The 27,601-nt window shown below is 34.2% G+C and overlaps 1 protein-coding gene across 1 annotated transcript; it reads left to right on the top strand.

Moving 5' to 3' along the window:
* Window positions 1-19,572: 19,572 nt before the first annotated feature.
* Window positions 19,573-27,322, top strand: LOC135957948 (uncharacterized). The gene is made up of 4 exons (XM_065508799.1): window positions 19,573-19,878; window positions 26,076-26,250; window positions 26,299-26,652; window positions 26,714-27,322. The coding sequence occupies exons 1-4, from the start codon at window positions 19,692-19,694 to the stop codon at window positions 27,180-27,182; spliced, it is 1,185 nt and encodes a 394-aa protein (XP_065364871.1). The 5' UTR covers window positions 19,573-19,691; the 3' UTR covers window positions 27,183-27,322.
* Window positions 27,323-27,601: the final 279 nt, after the last annotated feature.

Below are 27,601 nucleotides of genomic sequence, written 5' to 3'. Positions count from 1 at the left end.
GAGCGCATACGAAATGTCCAAGTTTTCATGACTCTGGCAAATAAATCAGCCTGAATTTCAGCGATCTCATAGAGTTATGTTGGTTTTGAGGGCCGCTGTGATTTCTGGCTTATTCGCATAGAGCTGCGACTTAAGAAAACCCCACAAGAAAGAGTCTAACGGGGTAAATTCGCCAGATATTGTTGGCTCCTTCACATCACCTCCACTTTAGATGACCATGCCCTTAAATCGCTCGTCCAGAATGTTTAATGTGACATGAGCCGTGTGGCACGTAGCGCAGACCTGTTGAAACCACATGTTATTGCCCAAATCATACAATTAACGGTGTAGGCAATGTCGTTCTCAAAGAAATATGGACCGATGATGCCTCCATCTCAAAATCCACACCAAATAGTGATTTTTTCGGAATGAATTACACGCTCTTGGATCTCATAAGGATTATTATCGTCCCAAATTCGACAATTTGGTTTGTTAACATAACATTTCATCCTGCAATGGGCTTCACCCTAAAATAAGCGAAGAGCGCGGAACCTTGCCCGAGCAGAACATCCATTTGATAAGACAATTTTATTATTTGCACGAGTTGTTGAACGCTATATCCGTCCATGGTGAGTTGACATCCAATCCGATAAACGTAGCTTCATCAATATGACCGCTATCAATTGTCAAAGTTAGGAAGTCCCTATTGGAATATCCTTAGATCCTAAAACGTTCGAGAATTATTTGACACTAGTTGTTCTTAGTTAATCAAATTTCTCCAACCCACATACACCTGCCTGTTCTTATTTATTTGCAAATAAAATATCTAAATTTGTACTGCATACTTTAGGGAGATTTTTTTTATTAAAGTTGACTGGACTCAAAAAAAAGTCCCAGTTTTACCCGGAATTTTTGATTTTTTTTTCTTTACAAACCATCTCCTAAAAATTTCGAATCGAATAAAAAAAAAATCAGCCAAGAATTATATATATAAAGATTAACAGTTTTTTTCACAATTTTCCTTAAAGCTTTTAAAACTGTTGATGATAGCAACTGGAAAAGCAATAATTTTCCATTATTAGCTATGACCTTTTCCCATCTTTCTGGCAACATATGGATTCCAAGTCAAAAGAACTGTTCATATGTTGAGGCCAAGAACGAATCAATCCAATTTCGGATACTCTGTTCCAAAGAGAAGCGTTTCCCAGAGAGAGCGTTCAGCATCGATCGAAACAAATAGTAGTCGGAAGGGGCGGGTGAGGCAAGACTTCCTAACCACTTCAATCTAAATACTTTTTAACAGGTATTGCAACATATGGCCTAGCGTTGTCATGATGGAGTATTACGGTTTCATGTCTGGCCGCATATTCTGGGCTTTTTCAGCCAATTCTCGCTTCAAACGAATCAGTACAGGTTCCCTGTGATGTTTTGGTCAGATTTCAGCAGCTGCACTAGATAGGACCCTTTTGATCCCACCAAATACAAAGCATTACCTTAGAGCCATGGCTTTTGTGTCGATTCGTTTGATCTCATACACTTGGGGTTAGTGTAATGGATCCATTTTTCATCGCAAGTAATGATGTGGTGCAAAAATGATTTTCTTTTATAGCGTTCAAGGTCTGTCGGCTTAAATTTCCCTGCTTTTGAATGAATCTTTCTGCTCACAAACGTTTTGAAATCGCTGCTTGATTAGCTCCTAACGATTTTGCAAGGTTTTGTTGAGGTTTACAACTGTTTTCATGAAGTAATGCCTGCAATTCTTGGTATTCAAACTTTTTTTGGGTGGGCTGGGCGATATTTATCTTTCGTGTCAAAATCATCAATTCTGAACCGACGTTTTTTTTACCCTTCACCTTCGTAAGAAGGGTATAAGTCTGTCATTCCGTTTGTAATTTCCACAATACAATTTTCCGAGCCTATAAAGTATATATATTCTGGATCCTTATAGATAGCGGAGTAGATTAAGCCTTGTCCATCTGCCCCCAAATAACTTACATACACGATTCATACATCAATTCAGAATTCTACCAGCTCGGTTGCTATTTAAAATCGAGAAAATCGGTCCACAAATAGCTGAGATATAATGAACAAACCAGGACAACCTCGATTTTTTATCTAAATCTGGAGTACTAAATCATTAATATAGACAATATGGATATCTAATGATAGATATTTCAAAGACTTTTGCAACGACGTATATAAGACCATAGTAAGTTGGACCAACAATGGTTCAAAATCGAAAAAAAATATTTTAAACCCGAATTTTTTTTTTCACCAAAGATTTGTTTTACGCTAAATATTAAAAAAAAAACAAAATTGAAAAAAACAAAAAAAAAAATTTTAAATTAAAAAATTTTAAAAAATAATTCGAACAAATTTTTTTTCCAAAAAATTAAAAACACAACTTTGTAAAAAAAATAAATTTTGTTTACCTAAAAATATTAAAAATTTTTATTTTGAAGTACAATTTGGTGAAGGTTATATAGCTCTCTTACTTGTTTCAAATTAAGGAAGTAAAGCAAAACTTCCCGCATATGACGCTTTGTTGGTACAAAATTCGATATTTTCGAAGCAAAAAAAACGTTATCCTTTACACTATAATGTTCAATATCCAAATACGTTATTAAAAACAAAAACCGAGTTCAAAAGATACGCCATCTATTGTAAATCCTGCATTTTTAAGTCATACATCCAATAATTTTTGTAATAGCAGAAATAGCAAAGTCCGATTAATTTTGCTAATTACTTGTTATTGATATCGATCACGAACATTCGAGAATGAAGGTTTTACTGTCAAAAACTGAGCGATATTTAAACAGTTTTCGAATAATCTATAATCGTTCTCGAATGTTAGCAAGAGAAACATTTGTATCGTTCGCGAACATTCGAGAATGGAGGTTAAGCTAATTTAAAATAAGCCACAGGTGAAGATTCTTTGGTCCCTTTGATACTGTAGTTCTTGAATGTTAGTTCGATCGATATTGTTAATACGATTTGTTATTGATATCGTTCGCGAACATTCGAGTATGAATTGAGCGACAGAAGAACATTTTTACAATCATTTTCTATAATCATTCTCTAATGTTAGGAAGAGAAACGTTCGACTAAAAAAATTTTTCGATTACTTTGCTATTGTTGTTCTCGAATATTGAATATGATTCGTTATTGAAATCGTTCGCGAACAATCGCGAATAAGGCTTTTTTGCCACATATGAGCAATATATGAATATTTTATGAATTGTTCTGGAATATTTGTAAGAGAAACGTACGATGACGATAAAGTTTTCAAATAATCTGGTCTGCTGGGATAATATCTCCATGTATCTGGTGTATTCTTTGTTTGTAGCTGCTGCTGCTACTTTATTTATTATTTATTATTTTTTTTTTTTCGTTACGAAATTAAAAATAATAAAAATCCAAACAAACACAATGAAAAAAGTTAGAAATTGTAATACGTGACTTTTAGTAAAATCTCTTATCTACTAAGAAATAGTGCTTGCATTGTTGTCACTTCAATATTTATTTTTATACCCTTCAGCTTCGTGAGAAGGGTATATATAAGTTTGTCATTCCGTTTGTAATTTCTACATTTTTCATTTCCGACCCTATAAAGTATATATATTCTGGATCCTTATAGATAGCGGAGTCGATTAAGCCATGTCCGTCTGTCTGTCTGTCTGTCTGTCTGTCCGTCCGTCTGTCTGTCTGTCTGTCTGTCTGTTGAAATCAATTTTCTGAAGGCCCCAGATATCTCCGGGATCCAAATCTTCAACAATTCTGTCAGACATACTTTCGAGAATTTTGCTATTTAAAATCAGCAAAATCCGTCCATAAATAACGGAGATATGAGCAAAAATCCGAGACAACCTCTGAAAATTTCATCAAAAAACACAATATATTGCATGCTTTGACAAAAAAACAACAAAACGTATGCTTGGATGTGCAAGCTTTGTGTATTTTGTTTTTTTTGTGTTTTGTTTCTTTTGGCGTTGTTGTTGTTTTTTATACAACTAAACTTTAGTTGTATAGTTTAGTTTGGTTGTGTGTTGGTTTTTTTGACAAAAAAACAACAAATCGTATGTTTGAATGTGCATGCTTTGCGTATTTTGTTTCTTTTGGCGTTGTTGTTGTTTTTTATACAATTAAACGTATGTTTGGATGTGTGTTGGTTTCATTGCCTTGCGTATTTTGTTTTTGTTTTTTCTTTTGGTGTTTTGTTTCGTTTGGCGTTGTTGTTGTTTTTTGTGTTCTTGATAAATTTAGGATGCTGTACGCTGAAAGTGGGCAATGTACATACATATATACTAATTATAAAAAATAATAATGCATCCACAACAAAGGTGAAGGGTATATAAGATTCGGCATAGCCGAATATAGCACTCTTACTTGTTTTATTTTCATTTTTATTTTTGTTCTTTTCTTCAATACTTTGTATAATCTTTAATTATTATTAGTATGTATTTATTTAAACTTAAGCCTATTCCTCAATTACCGTCATTAATAAATACGGGCAGGGTAGAGCTAGCTGATGTTTTTGCATGCGGAAATGGAATGTCATGATCATTGACGTCACTTGTATAGGGGATCATGACATTTGATGGGAGAGAGGGAGGGTTTTTGAGTGTGTTGATCATATAAATTAAGTGATTGATATGTTTATTGCCATAATTTACGCATTTTATGATCACAATTGGAAACATTGGATCATTTTATGGATGATCATTTTGTTTTCAGATTTGTTTTTAATAAATTAATAGTATTTAGGGAAAAACCAGGTGTTACAAAGCATTCTCCAGTAAGTTTTATTTTAAATAGTTCCCAAAATTCCTCCTATTATCACCAGGAACTATTTAATGAGTTAAAGCTTTTGTGACCTTATCCATTTCTTAAGCAACATCATGAAAGAAACCTACTGAAAACAAGTCTCCATAAAATCCCCAATATACGAAAATATCTACCTAACTCTTAATGCTAGAGCCGATTTCTTCTGAAAATACGCAAAAAACTTATTTTTATTTGTGTTATTTTGACGTCAGTTCTAATTTAGATTAAATTATATATTAATTAAAAACCAAACACATTTCTTAAAGGAAAATATATTCAACTGAATGTATGTTTCAACATCATAATAATTAGTTGAAATATGTCATGATAATGAGTCAAAATGGAAAGTTTTTTTTTTCATTAATTTATTTTTGACTAATCATACAAATTATTTAAAAATAAAAGCAAACAATTCAAAATATTTATTTGATGTTGGCTTCTCGTGATAATGATGATGACGTTGACAATGGCGATAAAATGAGTCATGAAAAGGCCTCCACCCAAGTGATGTAAAACAAAGAAAATGTTGAACATTTTCATTTCAAATTGATTTAAGACAGAAAATGTATGATATACATACGAGGGAGGGTCAATAAGTCCGGGATTTTTTGAATTGAATACAGGTTTTTGGATAAAAAATCCTTTTCACTTTCAACATAGCCTCTCCTTTGAGATCTATACACTTTGTCCAACGTTTCTATAATTTGTTGTTTGACTTCCAAAAAGTAAGATTTGTCGAGGTCATAGGCATTTCATGATCGATTGACCCCAATAAACCCACTATTTTGAATGTTGTTATGTGTCTGGGATGCTTGATATTGCGGTTGATCAACGCCAAATACTCCAGCAAAGATGTCACACGATTGCACAAACACAATCTATTGTGAGCAAACGCGGCACCTAACTTGTTATCAAATTAAATTTAAACTATTTAGCGATTTGAGATGCCTATGGCTGCCATAATCTCTCGCCCTTTAATTCTCCTATCGGCCAACACCACATCGTGTTTTCAATTGTTTTGGGTGTAGAGGCCTCAACTGGACGTGCAGAACGTTCTGCATATTAGAAATTCAGTAAATCACTTTTTACCATTGAAATTGATGGTGCATTGAAAGTGATGGTTTTTCCGCAAAAACTAATGCTTAATGAGCACACGAAATTTACTTTTTCCCATTTTCTCCTCAAGTCACGCGGTAGTCTGCTAGCAATAGCTGTCAAACACAAACTAAATGACGCAGCTTGTTCAAATTTTGACTGGTGTCAACTGACAGAAGCCTGTTGACAGCAGCAGTATTGCTATTTCAGTTAAGAGGCGAAAAATTCCCCAAGTCACGGACTTATTGACCCGCCCTCGTTTATGCAAAAAGTGACACAATACTTGAATATTTGATGATTTAATACGATTCTTGAATCACTTTTAATGACTTTTAAAATAAAATAAGTCTTTTATGTCTAAAAATATTCCAACCATATTAATAAATTCTATTGAAAATTGATTCATTTGAATGTGATAATTATGATGATAAATTATTGTATTAAGTAAAATAATTAATAGCGGAAATTCCTTTAAATATAAATTTGCTTTCAGTGTTAAATTGCAAAATGTTATGTGTAAAACTGTTATTTGTCTAGAAGTATTCTGATCTATTATATGGGTAACTTGACAAAAGAAATATATTTCAGGACTGTGGAGTGACCACTCTAATTTTCGGTGCTTATAGCGGATTGAAATAACAAACAAATATTCAAAATGAGTGGTTCTTGAAAAAGATAGGTTGAAACTTCCGGTTGATACAGTTGTCGCTGACTTAACAATCTTTGGTTGAGTGAATCTCGGTTCATCCCGGAGCGAAGATACAATTGTCGTGGCAAAGATAATACCACATACTTTGGTTTAGTTTCATGCCGTTAACGGAAATTCAGAATCTGCCAGTCTACATTGCATCGAACTCTATTTAAATATCTTGAAGTAAACCCTTAAAAGAATCAATTAACTAAAGAACTAAATTAAAGCGATATAATTGATCCGATTGGGCTCTGCTAAAGTTTGAAGAAAATGACGAATAGTGGTAAGTTGGAATACTATTTGTTGGAATTAGATAGAGTTGACATTTGAATCCGACTTTTTACTGCATATTTTTTTGAAGATACAAGGACACCTAATCAGTGTAGTACGGGTTGCAATTACTCATTTGAAGCAAGTCCCTACGACATCGCAACTTGTTAGAGATTTGCTAGAAATCCTACTTAAAGAGGACTGAAGTCGTGAAAGGACGTTTGATCCATTAAATGATATGAAAATAAATGCCTAATATCAAGAATAAAATGCTCTAAATCGGGATAAATGTTCTGTATCGATGACAATGCCAAGGAATTGTGCTACTTATACTGGATTAGTCCATAAATCTATTGCAGGAAATGAAGTGGGTCCCACCATCCAGTGCTCATTTATGCCAGAAATACTCTTGTTTCCACGGCAGGTCCTTTTCTCCTATAAGCATACAAACATTCCACATACATCATTCGATATTCAGCGATCACGGATTGAATGACCTCTCTATATATGTCATTCAAAGCTGATGTATACAATCTGCGATATAAAGCATTCGTACCATTTGTATGCTCTCCTATATGAAGGTCCATTTTGACATAACTCGTGGGGGACTCTAAGTGTATGCTGTTGTAGCTAGCATGACTCCTACGATGACATCTCAGGATGAACTATTTGATCAATATAACATTAGACTTTCTGGTGTAGATGGTGTTCCAATGTAATTTACGTGCAGCCCATGACAGTCCTTAAGACAATGCTATGGCAGTTTTGAATATTTCTAGAACAACTAATTAACCAATGACCCATCAATCTATAAATAGATTTTGTCTGAAGTTTTATCATAATTCTGTATTGTATATTAATTATGCATTTATGAAAATCGAGATTGTCTCACATATTGGTTCACAAATATTGTTCTAATGAACCGATGTTGCTGATTTTCAATACCAAGCAACTTAGGGTAATGTTTAATAGTTTAGGTGAGTCTCATTAATTGAGGTTGTATAGTTTGGGCGTGAGTGTGATTTACACACACAAACATATGGAAATCGGATTTATATAAATTTGATTATTTTTCCAATGTCAATTTTTAACTGATTGAAATATGTGTCTGAAGTTTTATCATAAACCGACCATAAATTCATGATATTTTCTATGAAAATCAAGGTTGATATTTTCTATGAAAATCAAGCTCACATTTTGTTCTATAACTTTTTTCCTACCGAACCGATTATGCTGATTTTCAATAACAAGCAGCTTAGGAGAATTATGAAAATTTCTGGATGAATCTCATTGATTGCGGTTTTGTATTTTGGGCGTTAGCCTGATTTACACACACAAAACATATATAATTCGGCTTAATTTCAACTTTTTTCTATTTCAATATCTATTATAAACACATCTGGTCAATTCACAAGGTCTCTTATCATGTCTTATTGTCGTAATGTCCTAATATTTCACAATGGTTTTTATAGCTTTTCAAGCAGAAAATGTCCTAAAATAATAATACTCGGTATGCTATGTTTATTGTGTTAACGTAACCAACCAGAAGAGACCTGCGCCGAATGCCTAAAAGTCGGTTAAGCCGAGCTGCCGAGACGTGAAATATTAGGACATTATGACAATATGACTGATAAGAGACCTTGTGAATTGACCAATTGAAATATTTTTCTGAAGTTTGTTTTATGTATTTGAAAAAAATTGAGGTTGTCTTACATTTTTTTTCTAATAAACTGATTTAGCTGATTTTCAATAAGAAGCAGCTTAGGTTAATGATCGATATTTTAGGTGAGTCTCACTAATTCGGGTTGTGTGTTTTAGATGTGAGCATGATTTACACACACATACATATCAAAATTTCACATTTGATTCGCTAATTTTAAAGCAATAAGAAATATTTTTCGGAATTTTCATCATAATTTAATTTGCCCATAAATACATGACATTTTGTTATGTATTTACCTATATTTCAAATCTTAAAAACTAAAGAAATTAATAATTTGAGACAGCAGGTAAAATTGCCAGATTTCGTTTAAATATTTTAGGTAAGTCTCATTGCCAGATTTCGTTTAAGTTTTTCTCTGTATTGAATTCAAATTGTGACCACAGATAGAATGTAGGAGATATTAGCCTAATTAGATATTTATGCAGAGTAAAAACTCTCAAAGAACTTGTGTTTGAATTTAAGCAGAATCTCAATCTTCTTCTACTATAACATTTCCATCAAATCTTAATAATTTAATAACTTAACTAAACACATTTAAAACATATTAAAAAACACCACACTTAACCGGGTCGTAACGTTTCACAATTTTGTCAAATGTAAAGGCAAATATAAACTAAAGTTGGCCAAATTTGTTATGGAAAATAGTCAGTATAAGAAAACCTAATAGGAAAACCATGAGAAAAGAAAATCAATATAAAATATAAAAGATAAAGCTCGAATGAAAGATTCGCAAGGAATAAGGTAAATCAATAACGAATAAGTTTAAAAACAACTCAAATCAAAAAAAAAATAAAAAATTGTTTAGAGTAAAAGATAAAATAAAGCAAAAATTATTGTTTACAAATTAAAAGCGAATTTGCAAAAAACACTAACTACATTTCAATCGTACACAGCACAGCACAAGACAATACTCTGGGGGATTTTGTGTTTTTCTCTTTTGGATTTTTATTTCGTTTGTTTTTTGACGTTTTATATGGATATTTTTTTGTTTGGTTTTTCTTGTTTTTTTAATTCAACAAATATATAAATTTCGTTACCGTTTCAGTTGCGCATGAAAAACGCGACTGACGGATGGATGCGCTTTTACAAGAGCACAAAACCAAGGCAAATGCCAAAGCTCAGATGTTTATACACATGGCTATAGTTGGTGCAAATACAATACAATTCAAAACACACATACACACAGCACAAAATGTACAACAACCAAGTATGTGGCAACAAACATACAACAGCAGCAACAACAACAACAACATTTCAATACAATAAGTGGCAGCAACACAGCTTAGCACAACATTCATATCGCATGCACTTACTTTGCGAAAAGCGCCAGCAACAAACAGCAGCAGCAAGAAAGAAAGAAAGAAAAACAAATCATCATCATATCATGCATTGACTGACTGAATGACTGACTGACTGACTGGCATTAAGACAAACATCGTGGACGCCGTCATCATCATGTTTTCTAACAAAAATCAATGACTAACAAAACGACCAACTAAATGACTGAGCAAACTGAGTAAGAAACTGTTGTCCTTATATTTATGGTTAAGTAATTGCTGTCATGAGCTGGGCTTCTTTTGCAATGAGAAAGTGACTGGCTGAATTTATACAATGAAGTGAGCAAGCGAGCCAGCCATTCAGCCAGTCAGCCAGCCAGCCAGCGAGTGAGTTAATATGATTGAGAGTGTGTGTATATGCAGGCATGATGCATGAATGTATTTTCTATATATCTATAACACAATCTACAATTCCTTCTTTAATTTGAAACCAAACCAAACGGCAGCAACAACATAATCAAACATTTCTCATATACCAAACTAACTATACACACTCTTTTTTAACACATCCTCAGATGTACTTACTCGTCGCTGTTTAATGCTGCTGTACTCGTACTCGTATTGCCTGCCATAAGCCTCCTTCCTTCTTAGTCGTTGGATAATCATGAAACCCAGCAACGAACAAACCAACAAACCAACCAATCGACCCACTCACTCACTCACGCTTTGTATCCCGAGACCATACAACCATTATCCACAACTTTATGAGCCTGCCAAGTCAGTTAGCAATTGGAAAAAGTCGCAACTGTGGTAATGGGGGGAGGGGAACCCCCTTCCACCCTCTCATGTCTTTGGCATAGTTCGTTTGGTTATTTTTATGTATTTCTATAGTTTGTTAAGAGTGAAGTGCAGTGCAGTGCGTAAGGGAAATGTTTTGGTTGCTGTCGTTGTTTTTACTGCGAAAGCTTAGTTTATGAATAGATATGCTTGAGTATGTTTGTTAGTGCCGTTCATTTGACACAAAACAGTCGCATCAACAATCAAAGCCGCTGTTTTTTCGGTGGGCCATTGCCCATTGTTCAGGGACACATTATCAAAACCGAATAGCAGAGTTACTGGTAATTGGGTTGCCAAGGCTTCAGACAGCAGTATTTTTAAAAAAGTATAGATTTTAAACTTGAAACACTGAAATCGCAAACATTAAAGTAGAGTCGAAAGGTCCCCCTAGTTTTAAAAAGACCACACCACTCGTCAGATGTATTTCCTTTTTAACAAACACAAACTGCGAAACGGTTTACGGCACATACACCCAGAGTCTCTGGCTGGAATCGGACCCGCAATCTTTAGATTGATAGTCCAGAACTCTATTGTCTAAATTATCGGGGATTTAGTGTCATTTACATTGTAATGTATGCTAAAATGTTGAATTTATTAGAGCCCACCGGTAGCCGTGAGATATCACAAGAGGTCATTAAGCCTAGAGCCAGATGCCTCACTCACCAAGGTTGGTTAGTACATATGTTGCCTGAAATCAGTCCCTCTTGACACTCAGGCCTGCTCATTGGGAGAGAAGGTGGAAAATTGTTTCCTCTTTAGCCCTGTCCTTGCAGCTATGACATTGGTTGTTAAAGGAAAGTCCAAGGCAACTTGCATGATTGCCTAGCATCCAGTAAACCGTTAATAATTCCTTTCATAACGGGTTATCAGTTGCATAGATAATTTTTCGATAAAAGAGAGCCACATTAGCTTGACCATCCTACATGTGTCTAAATTACGCCATCTATTCTCAGCCTTTGTGAGAAAGTGTCCACTGAACCGCCTTGGAGATATCCAAAGCAGATCCCATTCTGACCAACTCGTCTGCCTATTCATAGCAATAAAGTAATGTCAGATCGACGAACTAGCCTTGACAAATCATTCTTTCATTGATGGACTAATGAATATGAAGTAAAACTACTCGATGCAACCAACTTACCTTAGTAGCATTTGGGGGCGGGAAAAGTTACAAAGCTTGAGAGCTCTGTCTTAAAATTTTCAACTAAAATAGATTAAAAAGAGCACGACTTAAGTGAAAAGTGAAAGCCACATAAGTGTCGGAAAAAATACCAATGTTAACCATAAAAGTCCTGGCTTCTGTGAACGCGGAATTCATGATCTTTAAGCAATACACAAGAACATAAACGAGCAAGCCATGAAATGAAATCAATCATGAAAACCTTATCAAAAGTTATATATGAAAAAGGATAATCCCAAACTCTGTTTGTCAAAACTCCATAATATTTACACATACTAGAGCGGGTCATTTGAATTCAACTCAGGTTTTTGGATAAAAAATAATATTAATTTTCACCAATTAAAAAAGTTTCACCAATTTATTTATCTCTTCCAAAAAATAAGATTTGTTGAGGTCATCAAAATAGACATTTTTTTTGATGATGATGATGATTTCATCGTTGGAGTCAAATCTCTTTCAGGTTTAGAAATAAGAAATAGTCACTTGGGGCTAAATCCGGAGATTAGGGTGGATTTTTGCCATTGAAAACTGCACATGTGTTCACCATTACATTGTGCTGGTGAAGAAGAACTTTTTTTCTTGGACAAATGTGTTGTTTTTTTCAAATCCTTATTAAATTGGCCCAATAAGTTCGCAATTGATTGTTTTACCCATTTGAAGGTAGTCAATGTAGATTATAACGGGAGCATCCCAAAAAATGGTCGCCATCACATTATTGGCTGACAACTCCACATTGACTCTCTTTGGCGTGGAGTACCCCCGATAAAACCACTGTTTTAACTCTGGTGTGTTGTGGTGGATTAACTTTTCGTCCACGATTACGAACCGGCGCAAAAACTCGTCCATAATGCGGTTGAACAAAACCAAACATTCCTGCGAAGTTGTCACACGATTGCGCTCGATTGTGAGCAAACGCGGAACCCATTTTGCCTAAAGCTTTCTCATACCCAAGTGGTCATTCAAAATTGAAACCACTGACCCATGCGAAATGCCTATGGCTTCCACAATCACTCGCACTTTGAATTGTGTTGTAGAAACCTGGGTGTCCTAAACCTTGGGCATATTCCGTGCTTGTACAGCTACAACGAAATTAAGTAAACCTCTTTTTACCATTGGTATTGATGGTCAAGAATTCCCATAGCATTTACCAAGCTTAGCTTTGATTTGGTTGATAGTTTTTCCGCCAAAAAATGCTTAATGAGTAACAAAATTCAATTTTTCCATTTTCCCCTCAAGTCGCAGCTTGTTCAAATTCTGACAGGAGTCAACTGACAGATGCATGTTGACTGAAGCAGTGTTGCCCTTTCAGTTAAGAGGCAAGCAATTAAAAGTCACGGACTTATTGACCCGTACCACAACTGCCGAGAGTTCTTTCCTAGAAAAATTGGAACAATTGGCTATGAACAGTAGATACGGAGGCGTAGCATGAAAGCCTTCGATACCATCAGACGAACAGCCATATGGAAAGCATTGAGATGGAAAGGAGCACCCCAGAAAATAATTCGAATTAACAGAGCTATGTACGATGATGCAGAACTCTCAGTTCTTCAAAACGGGAACATCAGCCAACTACTTCATACTAACACTGGAGTAAAACAAAGACGCCCTTTACCACCTCAACTGTTTACCATCGATCAAGATGATATAATGAGTGAAGTCTGTTTAAAGAGAAGAGGAATTACGTGGAGTCTCCCACGGCAACTCGAGGATTTTGATTATGCGGATGATATTTGTCTACTCTCACCCATGCAGACGAAACTACAAGATCTAGAAAGATTGGCTTCCAGTAAATACAAGTTTCGCTGAGTTGATTTTCCTGAGTGAAAGACCGGTTGTTGTAAAGCGTATATTCAATTATTAAGTTATTTCAGATATCTGGAAGTCGAAAACTATCCTGAAGAGATCATATTGAAAGCAGTTTGGAAAAAGCGCTGCAAGTAACATTAGTGATATTGAAAGAAGCACAAAGTTAATCCCTTGGCTGTATATGAACTAATATCAGTGGAAGAATGAATGAATGAATAGTCGTTGAAAGTAAAACCAGGCACCAAAGATCACAATAGACATATATAATAGATTTCCTGTAAGTAATATGAATACGAGTATTTAGAAGGGAAGATGATGGAGCAACGTATTTAATGAATAACCCAAGAATCGATGTATGTCTGGATGAACCAAGTAGTTTCGTTTTCGAGATAAAAATACATGTTTCATGCTGAGATTGGGGCAATAACTGAGCGTATCAAATGCTTGACAAATTATGACAACAGCGACCCGGTTGGTATGCAAAGGAAGGACGTTGGAATGAAAGGATGAGATAAATTCTTACACTATATACGGGGGTTTAGAGGTTAACTGGGTCCCAGGTTACTATGGTATTATAAGAAATGACAATAAGGGCGAGCTATTGAGGATTGGAAACACTAAGCTACTAACACAAGAACAGATCAAGAATGAGTTCAAGAAATGGGCATTTTGTGAACATGTCTAACAAAGACAGAGGACAAACCGCAACGGAATTAGTGTAAAGGAAATCCTGAAATAAAATAAAATTGTTCTCAGCAGAATCACTGATGTGGTTACTTAGCTGAAGTCTCATTTAGTTTGCATGAATCATTCCGATACTACGAACTAATAGGGAATATGAGGAAATCGACGATACACTGAAATATGTATTTCTTTTGGCTATAATCTGCGTTGAGTCGTTTAAGTGACTCTCAAAGACTCGCATTTGAAATCCGTGAGATATTGTATAGATAAGACTAGTGTATTATGATAAATTATATGGGTTAGGCCGAAACTGCTAGAGGTGATTACCTGCAATGTGTTCTATGCATCTTATCAACATAACCTAGTGACTCGTGTAGACGTATAATCGATTTAAGACTGGAAGCAAGATACCTAAGGTTCTACCGTAACCGTAAGTTTTTGATTTTATAAAGTAGCTGTTCTTGACATGCTGCTGGTTAAATAACCATTAAGTAATGGTATATTGCGACTTCTTTAGAATGTATCTGAAGGACTAGCACATACTAGTGGACCTGTGATCCTCAACATAATTAGGTTATGAAATTACACTAGATTTTCTCCTCATTTTTTCTCTCGAACTTTCTGATTTTTGGCCAGCCTGCCAAAACAAAGAAAACAACATAAAATCTACATGAGAAATTGCTACATAATACTATTTCGTGTGGTCATTACCTAGATGTGTGAGATGAAAATGATGGCGATGATGATGTTGATGTTGAAGAAGCACAAGAAGACGTAAAAAAGGTGGCTGTTACAACAACAAAATAACAAGAAAAAAAGCTTTCGTGTTTAATATGAAAAGCAAACAGAGGAGATGCAGCCATAGTTCGTCGTTCGTATTGTGCCACGCATCAAATAATCAGCGCACAAAATTTTACTCACATACTCAATTGTACATTTAAACATTTAACAAGAAAATTATAAAGAATATGTTGCAAGTATGTATGTTTGATTGTATGTATGTAGTTAGTTATAGGTAGGTAGGTAAGTTGCTCTCGATGTAGCAGCAGTTGCCAATGTAGCGACAACTACAATAATCAGCAGCAGCAGCTACTAAATACAACAAAATTAAAGGTGTTACTGGTAACTGTACAAACACAGTTGGCAACAAAACAACAACATGCGAATTGGTGATGATGATGGCAACACAGCGAATTAAACTAAAATGCAAAAAAATCATCATCATCGACTTTGCCAGGCGACGAACAAAGTTCAACAAAAGTCATGGTTTTAAAAAGTCTCAAATGTTTCTATTTTCAATTTTTTTTTTATTTTAGGGGAAAAATCTCTTTACCAAGAGTAGCAAGTTTGTCATTCCTATTTAAAATCGAGAAAATCGGCACCATGACAACCTCCTCCAACCTCCTTATATACTTTGTTGAAGGGTATATAAGATTCGCCTCTGCCGAATGTAGCTCTCTTACTTGTTTAGTTTTTTCTATAAATTTAAAGCTCATTTTATGTTTTAAATAAATGTTGTGTTTGCTGTTGGTAAGCTGTAATAAACAGGCTTGAATTTGAGTTATAAAATTGCATTTTTACAACCACTGAAATTGTTTTTTCTTTTAATGTTAAATGAATTCGCTTAATCCCATCATGTCGGGCAATAAACACAAAATAATGATAAATATTTAAGCGCTTATAAAAACACACACTCACACACAATGTAATGATGGAGTCTGGCAGCTAATAGGGTGGCCAGGTTGGAATATGTTGGAGTTTGAAAGTTCTGAGAATATAAGAGTTTATAAACTCATAGAAGGGAACTTAAACTGCAGCTGATCAACAACCATACTACTAGGAATCAGCTGGCTAAAAAAGTACAGACAGCTGCAAAAAAGAGACAACAGAAATTTCCTGGAACGGCTAGCAAAAGCAGCAGAAGAAGCGTCTAGTCAGAACAACATGAAAACTTCACTAGAGGATAATTTGTCCCTCTAATCGAAGGTGTAACAGGAGCCAAGCAGTCGATAACTCAAAGATGGAACGAACAACAGCAGTTCTGCACGAAATAACTTGAGAATATCATGCAACCCTCCCAGTCTAAATGAGATAAAAGAGACCATTGTAAAATTAAAAAGTAAAAAGGCAGCAGGCGAAAATGGAATACCAGCCGAAATTCTACGGACTGACATCGAAACCTCAGCTGAAATTCTACAGCCTCACATTACATCAGTCTGGGAGGAAGATAGGCTGTCTCCAACTTGGAAAAAAGGCATAATTGTAAAGATACCTATTGCAAAAGCTTTCGCTGATCGCAGTGGTGCACTACTAACAAACAATGATGCAAAGACGCAAAGATGGAGAGAGCATTTCGAAGAAATTAGCAAAGTCATAAAGTAGTTAAAGCTACTGAAGACAACAAAACAAAAGAAGTCTGCAGGCAATAGCTTGAGAATATCATGCAAGCCTCCCAGTCTAAATGAGATAAAAGAGGCCATCGTAAAATTAAGAAGTCAAAAGGCAGCAGGCCAAGATGGAATTATAGCCGGAATTCTACGGGCTGAAGAGAGGCTGCCTTCAACTTGGAAAAAAGCCATATACAAGATACTGGCAGTCATAGTACAGGGAAGAATCCAAACCAAAATAGAGAACAATCTGCGAAATGAACAGGCAGGTTTCCGGACAAATAGATAGAGCAGTAACTATCCCCCCAAAACCGAAAATGTAAAATAAATTTTACTTTAATTACCAAATTGTTGAACAGGTTCCGTGCCTGATAGATACGGGGGGTATCTATTCTATACTGTTCATAGACTTCAAGAATGCCTTCGAAACCTTCAGTGGAACTGTCATATGGAAAGCATTGAGTAGAAAAGGAGTACTCCAGAAAATAATTACACAGAGAAAACAGATTCGTGATAGATTTGTTGCTAATCGAATGAACCTATCTTAATGACCGAATTTTACAGTTGTGGCTCAACTGAAATTCTTCTTTATCAACTGACTTTCTGTTGTAAGAACTGAAAAATTCTATGTGTGCAACCGAATCATTCGATTGGCAACAAATTCGGTTGCTATCACGAATCTGTTTTCTGTGTGTAGAATCATCAGAGCTACGAGGAGACAGAACTCTCAGTTCTTCACAACGGCAACATCAGTCAACCATTTCATACTAAAGCTGGAGTAAAACAAGGCTCCCCTTTATCACCTCAGCTGTTTACATCCTGCTGGATGATATAATGAGCGAAGTCTGTTTAGAGAGAAGTGGAATTATATGTGGATATAATTGTCTACTCTCGCACAACATCTCCAACATGGAAGCAAAAGTAGAAGATTTGGAAAGATTAGCACGCAATGTTGGACTTGAGATAAATATCAAGAAAACCAAAGGCATGAGAATTAACCAGTCGCCGAATGCCACAGGCATAGATAGCGCCTGCTATCCAGGCAGTAAATGGCGGAGTAGAAACAGAATCAAAAGAGAGAGGGTGGCATTCGGGCGACTGCATTCTGTATGCAGAAACCCGCAAATATTCCGACGAACCAAGCACAGAATATTCAATGCATGTGTAAAGTCTACTCTGTTGTAAATAAGTGAAACCTGGCCTGAAGTATCTCATATGCAGGATATTCTGGCGCAACACCATCAGCGATGGATCGGCCATACTACAAGAATGGCGCTAGAGTGGAATCCTCAAAAAACACCTGGAAATGACGATACTCCAAGAACTAAGCCAATGCAATCTTATGTGGAAAGGCGCAAAAATAATAGCAGCAACACTCTTCAATCATATCGTAAAATTTTCACTTTTCTGTATATTTCGGATTTGACTTGCAGTTCTGATTTCTCTCCAAGTTCTGATTTGGCTTCAAGTTCGAAAAAGTTTACTTTTTGCACATGTTTTAAATCAGAGATTCTTAAGACACACTTGACTGATATAAAACACTTATTTGATCTTATATATTCCACAAAGCAAGGATTCCAATTGTTTTTTTTTTCTTCCTCTTGGACCAGCACTCTTCATCTTGGACCGGACAGTACGACTAAATAACGTTGTGCGGTCTAATGGCCAATCGACCACAAAGTGATGTGTTCTTGGAACAGTGAAACAAAGCACACATTGCTTCGGTGCTCCAGCGAATCAATAGAGTTGCATACCCAACTGTCACCAATAATCACATTCGGCCTATCCTGTACGCGGTCGAGAAGCACCAAAATAGATTTTGAAGCACCGGCCCATATATGGGAGTTATATTAAATTTTCGGTGTAAATAGTGAGGAGATCAGATGGAGAGAAATAATTGCTACACAGTTTCAGAAATGCTTCTTTCGACACTTAAAAAATGTGTTTAGACCAGCGGACATCACATTATATTATCATGCCCAGAACATTAAGAGCTTTGATTTCACAATATTTACACCACACAGAAACACAAAAGAAGCGACACGGTCTGTCGTTCGTTTCTGTGTCAACATGGTCCCAGAAAGTCCCGATTAAAGAAATCATTCATGTTTTGCCTCATTGCTCCAATCTCCAACAGACTTGGTCTGTAACTGAATGAATATGAATGGCAAATGTTGCTGTCAACTGCAAAAGAATAGATAGGGGTGGAAGATCGTTTAGAAAAATAAGGAATAGAGTAGGAGAAGGAGAAGGAACGCAGCCTTTATCCATAACAGTTATACTTCCGATTTTGTCACATTGTTTGTACATATAAATATTGTAAATATAAATATATTTTCCAATATCTTTTTAACACTTATTGCAACTTCACACATTTCATTTTATTTCACAATAAAAGAGAAATTATTTTCATTTAACACTTACTAACGTAGAAAAGGGAAAGAAAATAATACAAAAAAAATAAAAGAAGTGCAGATGTCGTAATAGAATTGGTGCAAAATCGTTTTTACACTAAACCAGTTTCAGTTTCTATTGTTGACCAAAAACCAGCTACCGATATTGTATAATTACCAGCAAAAGTACAACAAATAATTGTAGACAGATTTATTTTAAGGGCCCTATTATCGCTGGCGATATATCGATGTGTTGATGAGCCAGACACGCTGTATATACTGAGCCAATTATCACCTTGAACTTGAAGCATAAACAAATTATTTATTGAGTGTCTTAAACGAAAATGATTTGGTTTGAAAATTTTGAACTGCATATAAAAAGCAGAGATAATGACAGCTTACAATATCAGTTAGTAGCTGAGTGTAACAAGTGCAAGAAGGAAAAACGAATAAAAAATAACTATTTCTTTAAAAAAAAATATATAAATATAAAAGAAAATTAAAAACGAAAAGGACTTTACGTTATAATTAGTGTTAAAACATTCGAAATGCATAAAAATACTTTATGGTTTATAGTGGCAATTCTTTGCATTTATTTCTCCTTGGTTTTATGTGAAGAATCTACAGCTGTACAAGCACTGGAATCAAAGGATTCAAATGATATAGTAAGCAGAAGTGATATAACCGACCTGCAGGAGGAGAGCAGAACAAGGAAAAGACATCGTCATCATTTGTGTAAGTTAAAAGATCGATGAGAAGATCTTTAAAGGGTACAAATAACCGATAAAAGGTTTCCTACAGTTAATACTTGTGAATTTTAGTAATGTGTTGAAAAGGTGGCCAAATCCAGATCCTTTCTCATAAGCTTCTTTTGCGATTTCCTTGGATATTTACTGTCAAGAGAATAATTCCTTTAATATTTTTTAGATTATCTTGTCGAGATCCTTGACCGATCTTCCGAACTTCCTAAGATATTTAAACTGTTAGTTTAAAAACGTCAATGAACTTTTTTCACGAAATAATATTCCACTACAAAATTCCAATTTTATACCATTTTTCACCAATTATTTTTCCAAAATTTAAAGAACTTGATACACCCTTAAGTGCGATGGTTCCAAAATCAGACTAATTACTCTAGATTTACAACTAAATTCCTGAAGAATTTAGTTTCAATACTTCCTTAGATAGTTAAACTGTTCTACTAGTTTGAGATCTTCTAACGAAATTGGGAATAACCCCAATTAAAGTAGAGAGTACTACTATATAATAGGAAACAAAGGGATTTACTCCTTCTCTCAATTCGAAAAGGAAAATTCTCGAAATTGTATGCCAAATTCCCTGTAATGTATTTAATTTGGAATCGAATTACAAGGAAACCATCAAAATTTATAAAATGTTTTTCTCAAATAAATTGAAGTATTTGGGAGACATAAATTTATTTCGGGCCATAACTAGAGGAAACTTTAATTTTCCCAAGAGTTCAGAATCGGGCTATGGCTCTTTAAGTCAGTTTAAACAAACGAATTTTCTTAATTTATTTCCCACCAATTTGGAACACTATGAGGTATTTGATATTCTTCCTGGATTTAAATTGTCCTAATGTAGTTAACCTCCTTCAAAATTCTCAAATATTTGAAATTTTGTGGAAGATTCCATCCACCTAAAAGCAAACAAGTTCAGGCCTCAATTGTTTTTGCTGCAACTTTTCGTCAATTTGTATTAAGCCATAATTGGCAGAAAATTTTCTTTACCGAAGAGTTTCACATTGTTATATCTATCTTTAACTATTCCAATTTGAACATTTTGTTGCTGTTGATGTTCTTCCTGGTTTCAAATTGGCCTGCCTACGTGTTAAACTCTCTAAAATAGTTTAATATTTCCGGAAGGCTCCATCAACTAAAGTAAACAAGTCTCCAGACGTTTACTGTATCCCTTTAACAAATCCAAAATAGTAAGATGGTTTAAACAATCTTATTATAGAGTCGGGTTCCTTGATTTATTTCTCAACAAATTTTCATATGTTGCTTCTTTTGATATTCTTCCTGGATGTAAATTGAACCAAATTATCTGAAAGACTTCATAAACTTAAGAAACAAGTTTCATTTCAATTCTTTTTCTTACTACTTTTATTCAATTTATTCCTGGCAATAACTGGAGGAGACTTCCCTTTTGGTAGAGTGCTATGGCTCGTACTTTTGAAATGAATTTTAAAAATTATGCTTCAATTAATGTTATTCCTAGTTTTAAATTGACCGTAAATTGCCAACATCTTCCGAAGTCCTCAAAAATATAAATTTTCTGAAAGTCTCCAACAACTTTCTGTAAACAAGTCTCACTTCTTTTTTATTGCAATTTTTTCAATTTATTTGACTTAAACTGGAGGAAACTTTTCTTCCAGAAGCTTACTGTATCTCTTTAACAAATCCAAAATAGTAAGATGGTTTAAAAATCTTATTATAGAAACGGTTTCTTTGATTTATTTCCCAACGAATTAGACAATGTTACTTTATTTGATGTACTTCCTGGATCTAAACTGACCTAAAGTTATCAACCTCTGCAAAAAGCCACTGAAAGACTCCATCAACTTAAAATTAAACAAGTGCAACTTCAATTCTTTTTGGTGCAAAATTTGGAATTTGGATTTTCATTTTCGAAGGGTACTACTAACACTTTTGCTGTAATCTTCCATTTAATCCATTTATTATATATATATCCTTTATATATTTCCAAACAATATGGAAATGTGGCTTCGTTTGATGTTCTTCCTGGTTCAAAATTGAACTAAAGTTGTCTTCCAAAATCTTAAAAAAATATTAAATTTTCTAAAAGATTCCATCAACTTAAAAATCCTCAAGGTGTAATAACAGGAGAAAACCTTTCTTCCAGATGCTTACTATATCTCTTCAACAAATCCAAAATTGTATAATGGTTTAAACGATGTATTTACAGTCGCTTTCCTTGATTTATTTTCCAACGAATATTAAAATGTTATTTCATTTGATGTTCTTCCTGGATGTAAACTGACTTAAAGTTGTCAACCTCTTCAAAAATCCACAAAAACTTGGAATTTTCTGAAAGACTCCATCAACTTAAGAATAAAGAAGTTCCACTTTAAAACTTTTTGCAGCTATTTAAGAAATATAGTATAGAATTATTTGATTTATTTTCCATCGAATATGGAAATGTTGCTTCATTTGATGTTCTTCCTGGATCTAAACTGATTTAAAGTTGTCAACCTCTTCAAAAATCCACTAAAAATTGGAAATTTCTGAAAGACTCCTTCAACTTAATTGTACACAAGTACAACTTCAGTTCTTTTTTGGTTCAACATTTGGAAATTTCCCTTTCCGAAGCGTACTAAGGAACCGTGATTTATTTCTCAACGAATTTGCAAATGTTGCTTCTTTAGATATTCTTCCTGGATCTAAATTGAACTAAAGTGGTCAACCTTTTTGAAAGATTCATTAACTTAAAAATAAACAACACTCACTTTAAAAAAATGTTTTTGATTCAATTTTATCAATATATTATAGAGACAGATTACTTGATTTATTTTCCAATGAATATGGAAATGTTGCTTCATTTGATGTTCTTCCTGGATCTAAACTGATTTAAAGTTGTCAACCTCTTCAAAAATCCACTAAAACTTGGAAATTTCTGAAAGACTCCATCAACTTATATGTACACAAGTACAACTTCAGTTCTTTTTTGGTTCAACATTTGGAAATTTTCCTTTGCGAAGCGTACTAAGGAACCTTGATTTATTTCTCAACGAATTTGCAAATGTTGCTTCTTTAGATATTCTTCCTGGATCTAAATTGAACTAAAGTGGTCAACCTTTTTGAAAGATTCATTAACTTAAAAATAAACAACTTCCACTTTAATACTTTTTGCTGCAACTTCGATTCAATTGAATCCATTTAATACAGAGTCAGATTCCTTGATTTATTTTCCAATGAATATGGAAATGTTGCTTCATTTGGTGTTCTTCCTGGATCTAAACTGATCTATAGTTGTCAACATCTTTAAAAATCCACTAAAACTTAGAAATTTCTGAAAGACTGCATCAACTTAAATGTACACAAGTACAACTTCAGTTCTTTTTTGGTTCAACATTTGGAAATTTTCCTTTCCGAAGCGTACTAAGGAACCGTGATTTATTTCTCAATGAATTTGCAAATGTTGCTTCTTTAGATATTCTTCCTGGATCTAAATTGAACTAAAGTGGTCAACCTTTTTGAAAGATTCGTTAACATAAAAATAAACAACACTCACTTTAAAAACTTTTTGCTGCAACTTTGATTCAATTTTATCAATATATTATAGAGATAGATTACTTGATTTATTTCTCAATGAATATGAAAATGTGTCTTCATTTGATGTTCTTCCTGGATCTAAACTGATATATCTATTTGTCAACATCTTCAAAAATCCAATAAAACTTGCAATCTTCGTTTTTGGGTTCAACATTGGAAAATTTCCTTTCCGAAATACACTCTGCTTCTTTCGATAGTCTTCCTGGATCTGAATTGAACTTTAAAACTTTTTTCTGCAACATTGGTGCAATTTCATTTATCTATTATAGAATCAGATTCCTTGATTTATTTCCCAATGAATATGAAAATATGACTTCATTTAATGTTCTTCCTAGATCTAAATTTACCTAAAGTTGTCAAACTCTTACAAAATTTTAAAGAAATTAGAAGACTACATCAACTTAAAAGTAAAGACATCCCCTTTAAATTCTTTTTGGGTGCAATATTTGAAAATGTTTATTTCTTGAATTACCCTACAATAGCCAGTTTAAACTATCGATTATAGAGTACCTACGAATTTGAAAATGTTGCTTATTTAAACATTCTTCCTGGATCCAAATGCTTTCTGAATGCAACTGACAAATTGAATCCATCTTGACATGTTCTAAAATCTTAAATAGTAAACGAATCCCACTCAAATTTGAGTTTGGTGCAACATTAGTTCTACTTACTTGAAGAAAATTGTCCTTCCGAAGCTTAAGCCTGCTTATGTTTGCAGAAAATTATCATTATATTCCTATGAGAATCTTAGGGAGTCTCTTCCTCAATTATTTTTCAAAGTTTATTGTGGTCATTTAAATACAAATTGGTACACAGAGAAAACAGATTCGTGATAGCAACCGAATTTGTTGCCAATCGAATGATTCGGTTGCACACATAGAATTTTTCGGTTCTAACAACAGAAATTCAGTTGACAAAGAAGAATTTCGGTTGAAGCAACCAACATTTTGTTACCCCTTCTAAAATTTTGTAGCCACAACTGTAAAATTCAGTCTCTAAGGTAGAACCATTCAATTGGTAACAAATTCGGTTGCTATCACGAATGTTTTCTCTGTGTATGTTTGCAAGATTTGTTGCTAATGATTTGTTTGAAGATTTGCTGCAGTTGGCACTATCTTTTATACTAAATTGACCCACGATCCTTGATCCACAATTTAAAGATCTTTAAACTGTTCAAAATGTTCAAACCGAGTGAAAATTTCGTTCCCAAACCAAATTGTTTGTGGTTAAAAATCCAAAAAATTATTTAACTTAAACCGTTTTCTTCTTCCAAATGATTGAGCTACATTCATTGAAGCTTAAAATGTCCAAGCTTAAAAAAAGCCTTTCATTTGGCTACTCTTAATAGTACCGGTATCGATGAAGAATAACGATCTTGAACTATATTCGTTAAAGCTTCAATGCTGTCAATTGCTTTGCAATTACAACAGTTTTACTGAAGAACAATGTCATGGAATCCACAGGTATATTCGAAATTTTCATGACTCAACATCACAGAAAATGATTTGTTCTGGAAGAAGCTAAATCAGTTTGTTCGAAATGGAAACAATTATAGTGTCTTCCATTATCTGAATCTAAATGATTCAATTCAGTATGTCTTATTAAATTCTCTAAACCCAGTGTAAGATAGAGGGTTAATCTGAGGCAATTCGGCAGATCTCCTCCACAATCAATCGCAAACAAAAAGTCCTTCTTTTGCCTACTTTTAACTTGTAATAGTATCGGTATTGAAGAATAATTAGGATCTTGAAATGCATTCGTTATAGCTTCAATGCTTCTTCTTCATTGTAATCCTTCAATAGAGCTACGTGCTTTGCAAATACAACACTTTTACTGAAGAACAATGTCGTGGACTCCACATTTATTTGAAATTGTCATGACTCAGAATCTCTGATATACAATTATACAATCTTCCTTATGGTAACAAGCTTTGTCTGGATCTAAAGGAAGCAATTTAGTACATCCAACTCCTTTAAAACCCAGTGTAAGATAGAGAGTTTATCTCAAGCAATTCAGCAAATCTCCTCCACAATCAATTCCAAACAAAACGACCTTCCTAGAGTCGTGACTTAAAATTCTCACATATTTCAACATTCCCTTCTATGAGGCAATAATTAACACATTCTTAAGACAAGTTTTAGAGGTCAAAAAACAGAATTTATTTCATAATAATAAAAGTAATACTTGAAACATCCATTACCAAAGACCACATTAAATTTAAACACAAACAAATAGTAAGTAACTACACTATTTATTAACAATTAGCACCAACAATCAAATAATAAGACTTTATAATTTTGTTTGGCAAATGTGTGAAAGTTGAACGGAAAGTTTGAAGGAAAGTTTTTTTTTAACATGGAATGCAAATATTATGATCACGATCTATAAATAACGTAATAAGTAGTGCGATAAATCGCTTACAAACAATTCACACTTTTCACTTTTCAACTGCAGATCAAGTGTAAATAGAGTTTACAAAAGTATAAATAATAAATTGCGGTAGATCACGTATTTAATACGATTCTGCTATAAATTTGTGATGCAATTTATTAAATAATAATTTAGGGAAAATTTACAAAAGAGTGAAAGTAATTTTGTTAATATTTTCTATTACAGATTCACATTGGGGTTTTTATGGTTTGGCAATTGCTTATTTGATTAAGATCAAGGTGGTGGTGGTGGCTTTCTTTGTGGGCAGTGCTGTGTACTTGGGTTTCCGTTATTTGTGGCCTCACAAATGCGGTGGCGGTGCTATATACAAAGAGGGCTCTATTGTTTTGGATCATCCACCGTAAGTATTTTATAAGAGAATAAGAGAGACAAAGACAATATTTGTTAGATATATTTCCAGGTCCTTTGCCCATCATGATCATATACCTTATTCATTGGATCATGATCATTACCATGATCATGATCACTATCATGATCACGATCATCACTTTGATAGCAGTTCTTTTAGCAGTTCGGGACCTACTTCATTTGAACCCTACTCTGCCTATGCAAGCAATTCATTCTCTGAATCTGATGGTCCTCCAGAAGGCTTTTCATCCGATGGTCCTCCTGAAAGCTTTCCATCCGATGGTCCCACATTCCGCAGCAAACGTAGTGTCCAAAAAGATTCCCCAGATACTAAAGAAGTAGTAAAAGAAACCTTGAAAAGTCTGGCTAGACAAATGGTTATTAGCGAAGAACAGTAAGTTGTTTTTAGGTTATAATAACATAATAAACTTTCTAATTTCTTTTATTGTAACTAGAATTGGTGACTTTATGTTTCGTTTCCTGGGCTTGGATACCAATGCCTGTCGTCGTCGTTTCATTTGTGAAATGGAGTTTAAATCCAAGCTAAATCCTTTAACTTCCATGGCTTTCAGGGTGATAGGACGCAGCTTCTTTGCCAAATATACCAATGATCAGAATCCCATTAGTAAAGCCAATAACTTTTTAGAATGTGCCGCTGTCAATTCGAAATGTGTGTTTATAGAAAATAATGAAGAAACGGCCGAAGAACCCGAAGCTGAACCACAACAAGCAGTTGATCATGCAGCAGCAGAAGCTGAGGAGGTAACGAATAATGTGGAAAACGAAGTAACCACAGAAGAAAACAATTCTTTGGAAGCTAACGATATCATAGAAAAAGAAAATGAAAAGAATTTAAAAGCCGAATTAAGAAGAAATTCCTATCGGAGGCGTGTTAGAGGAGATCGTTATTTAAAATTAGTATAAAAACAATTTCAAAAGCCATCGGGAAAACGAAAGAGAACTGGTTTCACAAACTGTATAAAATTATTTATTTATTAAACTAAATTATTTATTTATTTTTAGTTTTAAGCTGTAAAATAAAACTTGCCTAATTTATTATTAAACCCAGTAGCATTTTCATTTAACATTAACCTGGTTACCCTAATTCAAACATTATTTAAGTTAAAGTATTTAAAGTTGCTTTTGTTGAGCCACCTTTAACAATCCTTTCAAACACCTTTTAGTCCAACTTCAAACCAACAACCACTTTTCCGAAATCTTGTTGATTCTAACGGAATTTATTAATGTTTTGTGTTTTTATGGTTGCATCACACATGTCCCCCAATACGAATGATTTGCAACAAACCAAACGACTTACAAATAAAATCAACTAAAAGTTGGAA

Source organism: Calliphora vicina, chromosome 4 (assembly GCF_958450345.1).
Source record: "Calliphora vicina chromosome 4, idCalVici1.1, whole genome shotgun sequence".
Lineage (NCBI taxonomy): Eukaryota > Metazoa > Arthropoda > Insecta > Diptera > Calliphoridae > Calliphora > Calliphora vicina.
The sequence above is the reverse complement of the archived record's forward strand: the minus strand, read 5'-3'. Positions and strand labels throughout refer to the sequence as shown.

Excerpts from the sequence above, each read along its gene's own strand:
- LOC135957948 (XM_065508799.1), top strand. The coding sequence starts at position 19,692 with ATGCATAAAAATACTTTATGGTTTATAGTGGCAATTCTTTGCATTTAT. Across the intron at positions 19,879-26,075 it reads AAGACATCGTCATCATTTGT|ATTCACATTGGGGTTTTTAT; the intron begins GTAAGTTAAAAG and ends TTTCTATTACAG. Across the intron at positions 26,653-26,713 it reads ATGGTTATTAGCGAAGAACA|AATTGGTGACTTTATGTTTC; the intron begins GTAAGTTGTTTT and ends TATTGTAACTAG.